Raw genomic sequence first — 13,630 nt, forward strand, 5'->3', positions numbered from 1 at the left:
GAACATATGTGAAAGAAGGAAAGAAAGAAGTAGAAGGCCTCAAGAGGGAAAACAACAGGACAGAAAATTCCCTCAAATAGGAATAGGATTTTTCATGCCCTGGACATGGAACATATCTGCCTTGAGCAGGAAAACATCTCCTGGGAGAGAAAATTCGGTCCCCAGCCCTGTGGGAAGGATGTAAAAGGGAGAAAAGAGTGAAAATCAGGCTAGAATGATCCAACTCTCATCCCTGGAGAAACTGAAAACAACATTCAATGTGTTCTTATGAAAGGCAGGACTATCAGGTGAGGAAATTAGGCTCAGAGAGCAATATTCACCCAAGAGTGAGCCAGGGTCTAATATGGACTCAAGGCTGTGCTGCCTCAAAGGCCATGAGATTCTAAAAGAAAGCAAGTTCCAAGTCTTGAATAGATGCCATAAGAGGTCACCTTTGCCCCCTTCACATTTCCACAGTTGCAACTGTCCCTAGCTATTGCTTTTTTTTAATTTTGTATTTTCTTTTTATGGCCAAACCCATGGCATATGGAAGTTCCCAGGCCAGGGGTGAAATGAGAGCTGCCAGCTGTAGGCATACACCACAGCCACAGCAACTCGGATCTGAGCTGCATCTGCAACCTGCACTGCAGATTTTGGTGACGCTGGATCTTTAACTCACTGAGTGAGGCCAGAAGATTGGACCCACATCTTCATGGATACTAGTCAAGTTCTTAACCCACTGAGCCACAGAAGGAACTCCCTTTGCCATTTCTCTTATCCTTCAGTCAGAAGGGATGTGAGCAGGATGACCACAAACACCTCCAAGATGCCTGAATTCATCCTCATCAGTCTCTCCCACCTGGCCAACCTCCAGGGCTTGCTTTTTTCTCTCTTTCTCACCATTTACCTGCTCACTATGGCCAGCAACCTCCTCATCATGGTACTGTTCTCAGCTGACACCACCCTCCAGTCCCCCATGTACTTCTTCCTTCCAGTCCTGTCAGCCCTGGGGATTGGCTACACATCTATCACAGTGTCCCTACTGTTTCACTATCCTCAATGGTCAGAACCACATCGCTCGCTCTGGCTGTGCTCTCCAGATGTTCTTCTTTCTCTTCTTTGGTGCCACAGAGAGTTACCTCCTGGCAGCCATGGCCTATGACCGCTATACCACCATATGCTCAGCCACCAGATGTGCCAGTGTCCAGCTGGGTCGGCCTGGGCCTGTGGAGCAATGGAAGGAAGGCTGAAGAAAAGCATAAGGGCGGGGGGAGAAACAGAAATGAGGGAGTTCTTATTGTGGCTCAGCAATAAGAAACCTGACTAGTAGCCATGAGGATGCAGGTTCAATCCCTGGCCTCATTCAGCGGGTTAAGGATCCAGCCTTGCTGTGAGCTGTGGTACAGGTAACAGACGTGGCTTAGATCTGGCATTGCCGGCAGCTACGGCTGTGATTTGACCCCTGCTCTGGGAACTTCCATATACCAAAGGTACAGCCCTAAAAAGAAAAAAAACAGAAATTATGTGAATAATGGACATTTAAAAAGTGTGAGGAGATATTGCCTTACAAAGGCCCAAAAGAAGCCTGGGAAAGAGGATGAAGAGGATGGATAGTTCTGAAGCCAATAAAAGACAACAAGGCTGACTACGAAGGTTACATGTTTTCCTTATAGATTAGTAAAGTACTTTAGAGAAGGAGTGTACAGATGACTTTGGTTTCTTTTTACTATAAAAAAAAACTGACAACTGTGTGCTCTGCTTTGTTTTTTATGAGCCCAAGTCCCTGCGAAATAGTCTTCTCATAGCTCCTTTCACATCTTTATTCCTCAGTGTGTAGATGAGAGGGTTGAGGGTTGGAGTCAGCACCGTGTAGATGAGGGAGATGAATTTCCCAGAAGTATGGGCGTAAGAGCTGTTGGGCTGGATGTACACAGCGGTGATGGTCCCATAGAAGAGGGACACTACCATCACGTGGGATCCACATGTCCCCAGGGCTTTGCGCCAGGCCTGGACTGACTTGATCCTAGTAACTGCCTTGACGATGTGTCCATAGGACGTCAGTATCAGTGCTAAGGGCAAGAGGAGCAAGACCAGGGATGCAATGAATAGCTGGACCTCATTGGTGTGGATGTCCACACATGCAAGCTTAATCATGGAAGGCACCTCACAGAAGAAATGATGGAGCCGCCGGTGTCCACAGCGAGGCAGCCAGAGGGTGACAGTGCTCTGGATGAGAGCGTTTCCTACTCCACTCAGCCATGCAACCCCTGCCAGGGCCTGGCACAGCCGTGGGTTCATCACAGCTGCATAGTGGAGAGGTTTGCAAATGGCAGCATGGCGGTCAAAAGCCATGACAGCCAGGAGAACACACTCAGTGGAGCCCAAAGCCAGGGAGACATAGAGCTGGACAGCACAGCCCAGGGTGGTTATGGTCTTGGCTGGTCCCCTGAGGTTCCACAGCAGCTGGGGGACAATACTGGTGGTAAGGCAGATATCAACTAGGGAGAGGTGGGTGAGGAAAAAGTACATGGGTGTTTTGAGATTAGGGTCAATGGAAGCGATCAGAATGATGACTGTGTTTCCCACCAGAGTCAGGAGATACGTTACCAAAACAACCACTAAGAGTATCCCACACACGTATACACACAATACTTCAACAGAAATGTGAAAGATCAATTCTCAGTCATGAGCTGGTTCCTTATTTATAAGATAATTATAAGAATATGTTCACTTTAGGCTTTCAGAACGACTCTATTCCACTATGATGCAAAATTTATCATCATATATGTACCACATGAACTCTTCTCACCCAGATGAACATCATTTAAAGCCAGAATCTCAATTTACTTCTAAAAGTTAAGAGTCATAGGCATGGTGCCGATATAAAATCAAGGCATCAATAGAAGTGAATAAGTTAAAAGAGAGGAAGTTTTCCAGTTTTGCAGACTGAGATTTTCATGGTAGTATGAAAAAGAACGTTAAGCCATAGAGTTCAAATTATTATTACCTTGAAATACCAACTCGATGCCTAAGGCCCTCGTACTGGTTGTAGGGACTGTTATATCTGAAGATCAGTAAGGCAGGAGAGGCTAGGAGAGGACCCAAGACAATGAATCTGGAAAGATCCCAAGGACACAGATCTCCCAGTATGGCAATGAATATCAGGCTCTGTAGTATCCAGAGAAGAACTGTCCCAGGAGATGATTCCGAAAGATACTTTCATCCGTGATTGTTTACTTTTGTTTCAATCTAGGTCAAACAACATCACCAACCAGCACTGAGTTGTTTTCTCATTTCTGTCATATTCATGCTTTTTCCGATCATATAATCTATACATGTAAGTGTATATATATATTTAATATGTCCTATTGGCTCATTTCTTCATATTTTCTGTCTTTTTAATTTTTGCCAGTTTAGTGGTATATATCATGATTTCAATTTGTACTCCCCTGATAACTGATGAAGTTAACTAGATTACTTCACATTTCCAATTGCCTAATAATTACCTAAAAATACATAAATGTGAGAAACTGAAGAAAGCAGTCTTTGGCTACAGAGTCAAGTAAACTTTACTGACCAAATTCTCCTTTTCTCTCTGCAGTTTAACCCTGGCAGGTCCAGAAACTGTACTTATCAAGCTAGAGGCACAGAGGAAGATGCAAAAGATGGAAAGTAGAGACTCTTACAACACTCAGATTCCCAGACCACTGCAGGGTCTTAGACAGGTACAGGCTCAAGCTGGGGGAACAGAATCTTTAAATGTAAATTGTGTTGGCTGACAGTGGGTATTTTAATTACTTATATGAGAATACTTTATTAATAAAGGTGGACATTTTTTACCATTTGAAAATGACCCAAAATATTATGACACACTCTAAAGACATAATCCAGAAGCAGGGAAAGAACTGCTACATGGTATGGTAAGAATGAATAAAGGGATAAAATTATTGTTCTTCTGTCTTAGTCATGCCCCATGAGAAGTCTCATTTTATCAGTAGGTAAATATGAACTGAGTTTTACTAGGTGCCAGACAGTTTGCCAAGCATGCTGCTGGCATTACTTACTGCTCGCCACCCTGTGAGGTTGGGAATGTCATAGGTTTGGAAATGCTACCTTCTAGAAGTTAATTTGCCCTGGGAATTAGAACCTAGGTTGCCCCAACTCTAAAGTCCATGCCTTTATATAATGCAAAATATTCTCCCAAAGATCATAGGTACAACCTATGTCCAACCTCCTTAGCATAATATGTATGTCCCTTTGTGACCTGGTCCTTTTTTAGTCTTCCAACTGTATCTCCTTTCATTTCCTAATATATTCTCTCTCCTCTGGCTATAATAGACTCCTTAAATTCCTCAAAAGATCCTTTTTTTCTTTATGTTTATATTAGTACACAAAAGATGACCTGGCAACACAGAGGAAGAGAATACAACCGGGCAACTAAGACACATTTGTGAAAGATGAGATTTAAGCTGGACTTTGAGAAAGAGATATGGTATAAATTGCGTAACTTTAAAAAAAGGAAAAATATTCAGAAACTGTTAGGTGTTTAAGAGGTTCTTTGGTGTTTTGTTTTGTCTTGTTTTGCTTTTAAGGGCTGACATAGTGGTCAGTAAAGTGCAAACGATTATATACAGCTAATGAGTACAAAAGCAAAATTTCAGAGTAAGGCAGTCTGGCTTCAGAGTCCATGTGTAAATCACAAAGACACCAGGGGAAGAAATACGGCATCAAATAAGTTGGAATATAAGATTTTGCCTAATAGACCCTGGGTCCATATGAAACTAGATTATATGACCTTCAGGTATTTCATTAAATTATTAAGTAATTCTGTATAAAATATATGTAAAAACCAACAGTTTTCTTTTTTCAATTTTAATTAGATTCATAGATCTGTTCCTTTACTATTTTTTCCTTTTTTAAATTAATATTTATTTTATTACAGTATAGTTGATTTACAATGTTGTGCCAATTTTTGCTAATCAACAAAGTAACACAGTTTTATATGTGTGTACACACACACACACACACACACACACGCACACACTTTGGTATTATTTTCCATCATGGTCTATCCCAGGAAATTGGCTATAGTCCCCTGTGCTATACAGTAGGACCTTGCTGTCTATCCATTCTAAATGTAAGTTTGCATCTACTGATCTCAAACTCATTTTACTATTTTAAAAAAAGCCCACATTTTTAAGCTTTGATGTATTTATTTCTTGAAATAATTGGAATACTGTGTACAAAATGTTTTAAATAATATCATAGCAGGGCTCCTTAACAAAGAAAATACTACTGTAATTTCCTCACACTAGCATATACTTCTCAATTTTCTATTTATATATCAAACACTATTTAATTCCCTAGTCGGACATGTAAGCACATATATGTTGGGTAGATTACAGAATCTCCCGATCTGAACCTGTACTGCAGCCCTTCAAAGACGTTTAATAAAAGGAAGCGTGAGTATGTGTATACCACACATGCACTCATACACACATGAGGTTCCATGAGCTGTTCAAGTTGAATCTAAACGCGCTGCTTTTTTCTAAACCGTGTTAGCCACGTTACACTTAAATACAGACAGAGAAGTAAGCAACACACATACTTTCTACTTGGGAGGAGTGATTTAATCTTAGGTCTCTTTAATTACTTTCCTTAACAGAAAGTCACTATTTCCCTGATTTTTCCTTAGGAACTTTGTCCTCATCTCAGCAGTCTTCCCAGGGCTCCCTTCACATCCTTGTTCCGCAGAGTATATATCAGGGGGTTGAGTGTGGGGGTGACAACAGTATAAAAGAGTGTAAGGAACTTGCCCTGACTTCGGCCGTAGGATCTCTTTGGTTGAATGTATATGGCCGAGCTGGGCCCAAAGAAGAGGAACACCACCAGAAGATGGGAACCACAGGTCCCGAGAGCCTTGCGCCAAGCTTGGACGGACTTAATTTTCATCACGGCTTGGACAATGAATCCGTAGGAGACCAATATCAATGCCACAGGAAGAAGAAGGAGGACTAACGTGGCCACAAAAAGCTGGACTTCATTTGCTTGGATGTCCACACAGGCCAACTTGATCATGGCGGGCACTTCACAGAAGTGGTGCAGGTGGCGATGTCCACATCGAGGAAGCCGAAGGGTGATGGTTCCTTGGATGAGAGTGTTTCCTACTCCACTGAGCCATGCTACTCCTGCTAAGGCCTTGCAAAATGATGGGTGCATGATGCTAGTGTAATTAAGAGGTCTGCAGACTGCCACGTAGCGGTCAAATGCCATGATGGTAAGGAGAACACACTCAGTGGAGCCCAGGGAGAGGGACACATAGAGTTGTATGGCACAGCCTGTTGGCGTGATGGTCTTGGCTGGTCCCTTCCGGTTCCAGAGGAGCTGGGGGACGATGCTGGTGGTGAAGCAAAGGTCAAGAGAGGAGAGATTTGTGAGGAAGAAATACATAGGTGTGTGAAGTCTGCAGTCCAGGCAGGAGACCAGGATGATGGCTGTGTTGCCCAGGAGGGTCAAAAGATAGGATATCAACACCACCACGAAAGAAGGACCTCCAATTGAGGCTGGTCTGAGAATCCAAGCAAAATAAAATCTCCCCCAGAGGTTTCATTGTTTTATTCCATTAGTCTGTTCTTGTAAAAGAGAAAAATGAACTTGGAATTCAGCTGAGGGAAATAGCACTATTACTATTTACTTATAATATTTCAAGTGCTTAGATTTTTTTTTTTTTACTGGTGAATTTTTCCAAAGGAAAAAAGTCAATGATTAAAAAGGTATTTTTTATTTTTTATCTTTTAAAGGTATTTTTTAAAATAAAGGCATTCTTTTGTGTCATGATCTTGACTCAATAAATATTTGACCTTTTTTTCATGTAACCACCCTTTTTGCCACTTTTTTGATAGTTATTATTAAAGGTAATTTTCTTAAAGAAGAAAAGAAGCTTTCAGTTTGGGTGGCTATATAATTCTGTGAGTAGAAGTGGGAGGGGGAAAGGGTAGGAAAATAAACACCTGGTATGAAATGAATAATGAGTGATCGTTTCTACAGAAATTATAAGGCAAAAATAATGGGCAACAGTGAGATAGTGATCAGAAAAACAAATGGAATATATTTTGCATCTTTGTTACTCACAAAGCAGGTTATGATAATATTTCTTACAACTGATTATCTGATTAGAGTGTGACATAGGGTCAGCTACAGGTGAATTTCAATTAACAAGGACACTAAATAATTTTATAAGTTATTTAGCAACTGACATGATTTGTGCAAGTTTCTATATCTCAAAGTTGATGGGAAAAAAAGATATTTGTGATACATGCAATAAAAACAAAGATGCACAAACTCAGATAGGCACACATTTGTCTGGTTTTTTATTTTAAAAATTTAGATAAAAAAGGTAAAAACTCACCCACACACACCCATTTAAAGACAAGGTACTGGCATTTGGCAAATTAATGAAAAGGCAAAATATGTCTTTGTCACCCATTTTATGCTCTGCAGGACAAAACCAATCTGAATTATTAATATATTCCACCAAACCTCTTCACTTACCATTATTCTACAAGATCACCATTTGAGTCCCCAAATTTTATGCTCTAATGACAGTATCTTATTGAGTCATTTACTTTTAGGAATAATAAAAGCTAAATTTGTCAGTTTATTCAGCTATACTTTAAAAAGTAAAATTTTGTCTTAAATGGGATATTAGGAGTTCCCATTGTGGCTCAAGTGGGTTAAGAACCCAATTTAGTGTCTGTGAGGATGCATGTTCGATCCCTGGCCTCAGTGGATTAACGATCCAGTGTTGCTGCAAGTCGTGGGGTAGTTCACAGATGCAGCTCGATCCTTCGTTGTTGGGCCTATGGAATTAACAGCTACAGCTCAGATTTGACCCCAGCCAGGAACTTCCATATGCCACAGATGCAGCCTTAAAAAGAAAAAGAAAAAAAAACCTAAATAGGATGTATACAATATTGAGATTTTATTTTTTAATTTTACTGAAGAATAACTGACAAAATTATACGTACTTAAAGTGTACAACATGATAACTTGATTATTTATATATTGCAGAAATTAGAAAGATCAGGAAAATTAACATACTCCTCCCCTCACATAATTAACATAGTTAACTCTTTTCTCTCTGTGAGGTGAGAATGCTTCTGATCTACTTTCAGCAACTTCCAAGTATACCCACCACCACATTACTAACTAAAGTTACCATGCCCTAAAGTTAGCTCCTCAGAACTCCTTCTTTTAACTGAAAATATGTACTCTTTGACCTACATTCCCCATTTACTCCTTCCCCACACCTCCAGAACTCAGTTATATCCTCTATTCTCTATTTCTTTGAAACTGTTTTTTTTTAATTCACCACATAAGTGATATCATATAGTATTTTCATACACGTTGTAGCAAATGCAGGATATCCTTCTTTCTCATGGCTAAATACTAGACAGATAGATAGATAGATAGATGAACAGACAGACAGACAGACAGATAGATCAAACTCATTTTTTATCCATCCCGCAGTGAAGAACATTAAGGTTATTCCATATCCTAGCTATTGTGAATAATGATGCAATAGATATGATGCAATAGATATGACATGCAGATGTCCCTTTTTATATATATATATATATCAGTCTCTGAAATACTGATTTCAATATTGTCAAATATATCCAGGATTGGGATTGCTGGATCATACGGTAGTACAATTTTTAATTTTTTGAGGAACTGTCATACTGCTTTCCAGAATGGCGGTACCATTCTACATTCCCACCTGTAGTGTATAAAGGTCAGCTAAATTTGAATATTTTAAATTCCAGAGCTAATGTTTTTTTTCATTTAGAGCTAAACATTTAAATTTGCATAGTTTATAAAGAGTTCTACTAGGAAAATTTTAAATTCATGCTATAAATATTCCTACATTCTGCATATTCCTGATTCTATATAACATAAATACTAATCTATTCCACACTGATGAGTTGTAGCTTTAGTCATTAAGAGTCATATTCAGTAGTTTCAACAAATACTCAGATCAAATCCAAGCATAAGAGGTTATTCCCATCACCTCTGAAATAACATACTTTACATTCTTTTAAAAATTAGAATTCATCTCAAGAGTGACCACTTTCAGAATATAATATCTTTCCAAGTAAATTTACATGTTCCCAACATACATAAAGGGAAGTTCAGGAAATTAGCAATTTTTAGCTTAGTATCCAAAATTCAAAATCAAAACACTTTAGTGGGATGTTAGCTTCAAAGGCAACTAGAAACAAATTCTTGGTATTTTAAGTTTTACAAAAAAGAATAACATGAATGTAGGTGCTTATGAGTGTACTATTTATTATGACAGTCATAAATGATGTCAAAATCATCTAATTATTTCTCTCATATCTTTCTATTACAATACTCTGACATATTTTTAAAACATTTGGATTACAAGGAATTTTCAAGTGGATCCTTCTATTCCCAGTCATTACTTTTATACTAAACTTCCATTATGTTGAAAAATACTCTCTCCCGTCCACTGAGAACCAGCTTATAAACTGAAGGTGAGATGTGTAGGCATTTCCCTTCTCCAATTCAAGTCTAAGACATATAGCTTGAAAAGAGTTTTTTTAACAGGATCTGAGAGAGTGGTCGAAGATTAAGGATTGAATATATATATATATGCATATATGTGTGTGTGTGTATGTGTGTGTGTAGCTTGAAAAGAGTTTCTGAATAGAATCTGGGGAGAATAGTCAGAGATTAGTGAATTGACTATACATAAAAATTCACCCACAAAAAATGAAAACACTATCACTCAAACTAAACATGAAAAAAGGCTACCAATGCTATTGGAAAAAAAATCTAGAAAAATCTTTTTTCTTTGCAAAAGTTCCAGACCTTTTTTTCCCTCATGCAGTTTCTGATCATTTCCATGGAGAACACTGTTCTATTTACACAGATGCAAGAGTCAGACCTCAGAAAGGACCTGAAAGGAATCTCCAGGAGACAGAGTGATCATTCGAGCACCATCGACTAAACCGAAACTCAAGAGGACAGATGCGGTGGCCTGAGAAACCAAGACAGGTTACTCACATCTGCTAGGTTCACCCCTGCCCTGGCTTTGGCTTGGTCAGCACGCAAGAAAGAAGAGTGGTGACAGAACTTCAGCGTGTTACAATTGCTCCCCTGAAGCAGCTAGCACAGACCAATGGCCTACGAGCTTAGATGAAAGTAAATGTTGCTTATGACTGTAGTCCTTCGGAGAAAATCAAGATGGAGAAAAAAATCAGAAGCACATAGGATATGAGATGCTTAAGACCTGGGGATCTATATCTCCAAGTTGCTAATTAACTGGCATGGTAGAGTGTCAGAACAGGGCTGTCTCAGGGAGAGAAGATAGAGCGTTTTCCCAATGGCATTGTTTTTAATAAGAAACCAAATTCTGTCATCACACCCCAGCCCCTCCAATTTATGTGTTTCTTATAATAGTCTTTCTGGGGATTAAAAAAGAAAAAATCTATGGCATGCTATTAGAATTTAGCTACATAATTGGATGAGTGAGACTTGTTTCTCTTTTGTAGCCAGTGGTTTTCATTAACAAGTATAAATAGTCTTCAATGTCAATTGATATTATCCAGGGCACCAATGCCTGAGGAATACTTTACTACAAGAATACACCAAGTTATCTGAATAAACTCCATATTATTGGCCATTAAACATGTTTATAATTTTACCTTAAGTTAAACTGGTATGATGAACATTTTTATAAATAAATATAAGCTTTCAAATTAAGTTTTCATATATTACTTTATAGATATAACTTTGTTTCCTTATTTATTTATTTATTTTTAGGGCCACACCCACAGCTTATGGAAGTTCCCAGGATAGGGGTCAAATCGGAGCTGTAGCTGCTGGCCGATGCCACAGCCACAGCAACACCAGATCTGAGCCATGTCTGCAACCTACACCACAGCTCACGGCAATGCCTTATCCTTAACCCACTAAGCCAGTTCAGGGATCGAACCTGCGTCCTCACGGATTCTAGTCAGATTTGTTTCCGCTGAGCCGCAAGGGGAACCCCTGACATTGCTATATTTAAAGGAGCTGAAAACATACATATTTCTTTTTTTTTTTTGCCATTTCTTGGGCCGCTCCCGCGGCATATGGAGGTTCCCAGGCTAGGGGTCGAATCGGAGCTGTAGCCACCGGCCTACGCCAGAGCCACAGCAACGCAGGATCCGAGCCGCGTCTGCAACCTACACCACAGCTCACGGCAATGCCGGATCGTTAACCCACTGAGCAAGGCCAGGGACCGAACCCGCAACCTCATGGTTCCTAGTCGGATTCGTTAACCACTGCGCCACGACGGGAACTCCTAAACATCCATATTTCTAATGTCAGTGCATAAGAGTGCCCCCACTCATTCCAATTCAGCAATTAATTCTGCCTTACAATCTGCTAGGTTAAAAAAAAGTACGTATCACGATAGCTTTTGATTCACCTTACATAAACCTTCCAAATACTAAGTTTGTACAAGTATTCATCTGTATTTTCTCCAATTATGAAAGCAAGAGCCATATTTTGCAGTAAAGTCTTTACCTAGTTAATTCTTTTATGTATATTCATTAAATTGGTTAGCCAGAGATCTAATATTACCATTATTTTAGTGGATCATAATTTGACCCATTAAATAATATATTAATTCCTCACTGATTTGTAGGACTAAATGTTTTCTGGTGATCATTATTGTTGTTGAACATTAATGATTAAGCACAAGTAAATATATTTAATTGAAAGATAGTATTGAAGCGAGTTATCCAGTAGCACTTTCTGAGAGTTGAAATACTACATATTAGAATGATATGTTGCTTTCCAGGTAGTCAGAGTTTAGTGCTAGAAAAGCAATCTCTAGATTTGTTGCCATTGTGGCCTTTTAATTTAATACTGATCAGTTATTCTCAGCACATAAAGGAATCTTAAAACCAGTCTATAATTTTCCAAAGGCATCTGTGGTGTTGTGTAAGATTAGGTTGTGATGATGAATGTCGGAGTAATCTAAAATATCACACAAATCAGTAATTGAGTTCTTCATCCTGATTCAAAAGGAAGGCCAATATTTTCCATATTCAGAATAAGTGTTTCTCAAGTAGCCTTTCAAGGGAGAAAGAACTGTTACTGGTGCCAGTAATGCCAACTATTTTAATGCTATATAAATGAACTTGAAAATTTATTGCTTTGGATTAAGGCTTTGTCTTCCATGGAAATTTGTAAAATTATGTAATAGAAAATAATTTTTTTTTGTTTGTTTGTTTGTTTGTTTGTTTTGGTTTTTTAGGGCTGCACCCAAGGCACATGGAGCTTCCCAGGCCAGGGATCAAATCAAAGCTACAGCTGCCAGCCCACATCACAGCCACAGAAATGCCAGATGCAAGCTGTGTCTGCAACCTACACCACAGCTTATGGCAAGGCCAGATCCTTAACCCAGGGAGTGAGGCCAGGGATCAAACCTGCATCCTCCTGGATTCTAGTCGGGTTCGTTAACTGTTGAACCACAACGGGAACTCCAGAAAATAGATTTTTTATCAACAGAATATGATTTGAATTGGACTAAGTATTTCATAAGAAGTATACTTTTTGGAAAGGAAGAGAGTAAACGTCCAGAGGGAGGGACCAGCTACTAATTATTAAATGGAATCCTTTACAACAGGGAGACTCTAATGCATAAATGGGTTACACAAGTGATGGCTGAAAACCCAAACAGGGATTGTGAGTTAACCCGGAAATTAGAAACAACTAGCAGCCATTACCACTACTGGACTTAAAGAAGCAAAAGTAGCAAAAGGACCGGGATCCCCTGAGGGAAGCAGGGACAAGAGTAAGCCTGCCAGGGAAGCTGGAACCAAAAAAGGGATCGCCACCCCAGCTAGGAAAGCCTCCCACAGCCCAGTGGAAGGAAGAAATACCCTGGCTTCTCTTTTCATTTTAGTCTCAAGCCAGGGTCTCCCAGGTGAGAACTGGTTGATACCGGAGCCTGGGCAAAGCAGCCTTTGGGCACCAGCCCTCCTATGATACAGAACAGTGTTGGAAAAGGAGAAGGAATGACCCTGCTGAGGGCAAAAAACCCAGGACTGGCACACTCGCAAATATTTCTATCTCCTTTTGGTGGTGAGAAAGGTTACAGAAGGAAGAACATGACAGAGTCTGTACGTCCGTTGTTTCTAATGTTTACAACCACGTCCCTCATCAGAAACATTTTTGGTCAGGCAAACCCAATACATGAACACTTTTATTTCCAAATTACACACATGTACTATTCTATAATATATTTATATCCTTTGTAAAATATAAACTACGCCCCAATGGGTCATCACTTCATGGGATGTACCCCATCTACTTTAGAGACAGCTACAGAAAAACCTCTTCTATTCTTCTAAAAGTGGTAACAATACTGTGTGTAGATCGTAATTTCTTTCTGATATGAAGGTGTTATTATTAACCACTTCTTAAAAGAGCTTGCGAATTTGCAATACTCTCTCCTTTTATACTAGAGGGCAGAGTCCACTTCGTCCCCATCATTTCCTATTTCCCTGAAGTCTATAGGTCATTACTTAGATCCTCAGTAACTGCATATTAACCTGATGCAGGTATATACAGA

The 13,630-nt window shown here is 39.5% G+C and overlaps 2 protein-coding genes across 2 annotated transcripts; both read right to left on the reverse strand.

Annotated features, from left to right (window-relative positions):
• Nucleotides 1–1,746: 1,746 nt before the first annotated feature.
• LOC110258723 (olfactory receptor 2G3-like) lies at nucleotides 1,747–3,288 on the reverse strand. Its single transcript, XM_021081994.1, has 2 exons — nucleotides 3,252–3,288; nucleotides 1,747–2,630 (listed from the first exon to the last, which is right to left on the reverse strand). Exons 1-2 carry the CDS (start codon nucleotides 3,286–3,288, stop codon nucleotides 1,747–1,749), a joined length of 921 nt encoding a protein of 306 aa, XP_020937653.1.
• A 1,909-nt stretch (nucleotides 3,289–5,197) lies between these two features.
• On the reverse strand, nucleotides 5,198–6,590 carry LOC110258724 (olfactory receptor 2G6-like; the record flags this gene model as incomplete). Its single annotated transcript, XM_021081996.1, is given in 2 exon segments — nucleotides 5,198–6,524; nucleotides 6,527–6,590. Coding segments are annotated over 2 exon segments (903 nt in total), but the record flags the coding sequence as incomplete, so codon positions are not given.
• Between the last annotated feature and the right edge of the window lie 7,040 nt (nucleotides 6,591–13,630).

This window comes from Sus scrofa, unplaced genomic scaffold, assembly GCF_000003025.6.
Source record: "Sus scrofa isolate TJ Tabasco breed Duroc unplaced genomic scaffold, Sscrofa11.1 Contig375, whole genome shotgun sequence".
NCBI classification, from domain to species: Eukaryota; Metazoa; Chordata; class Mammalia; order Artiodactyla; family Suidae; genus Sus; species Sus scrofa.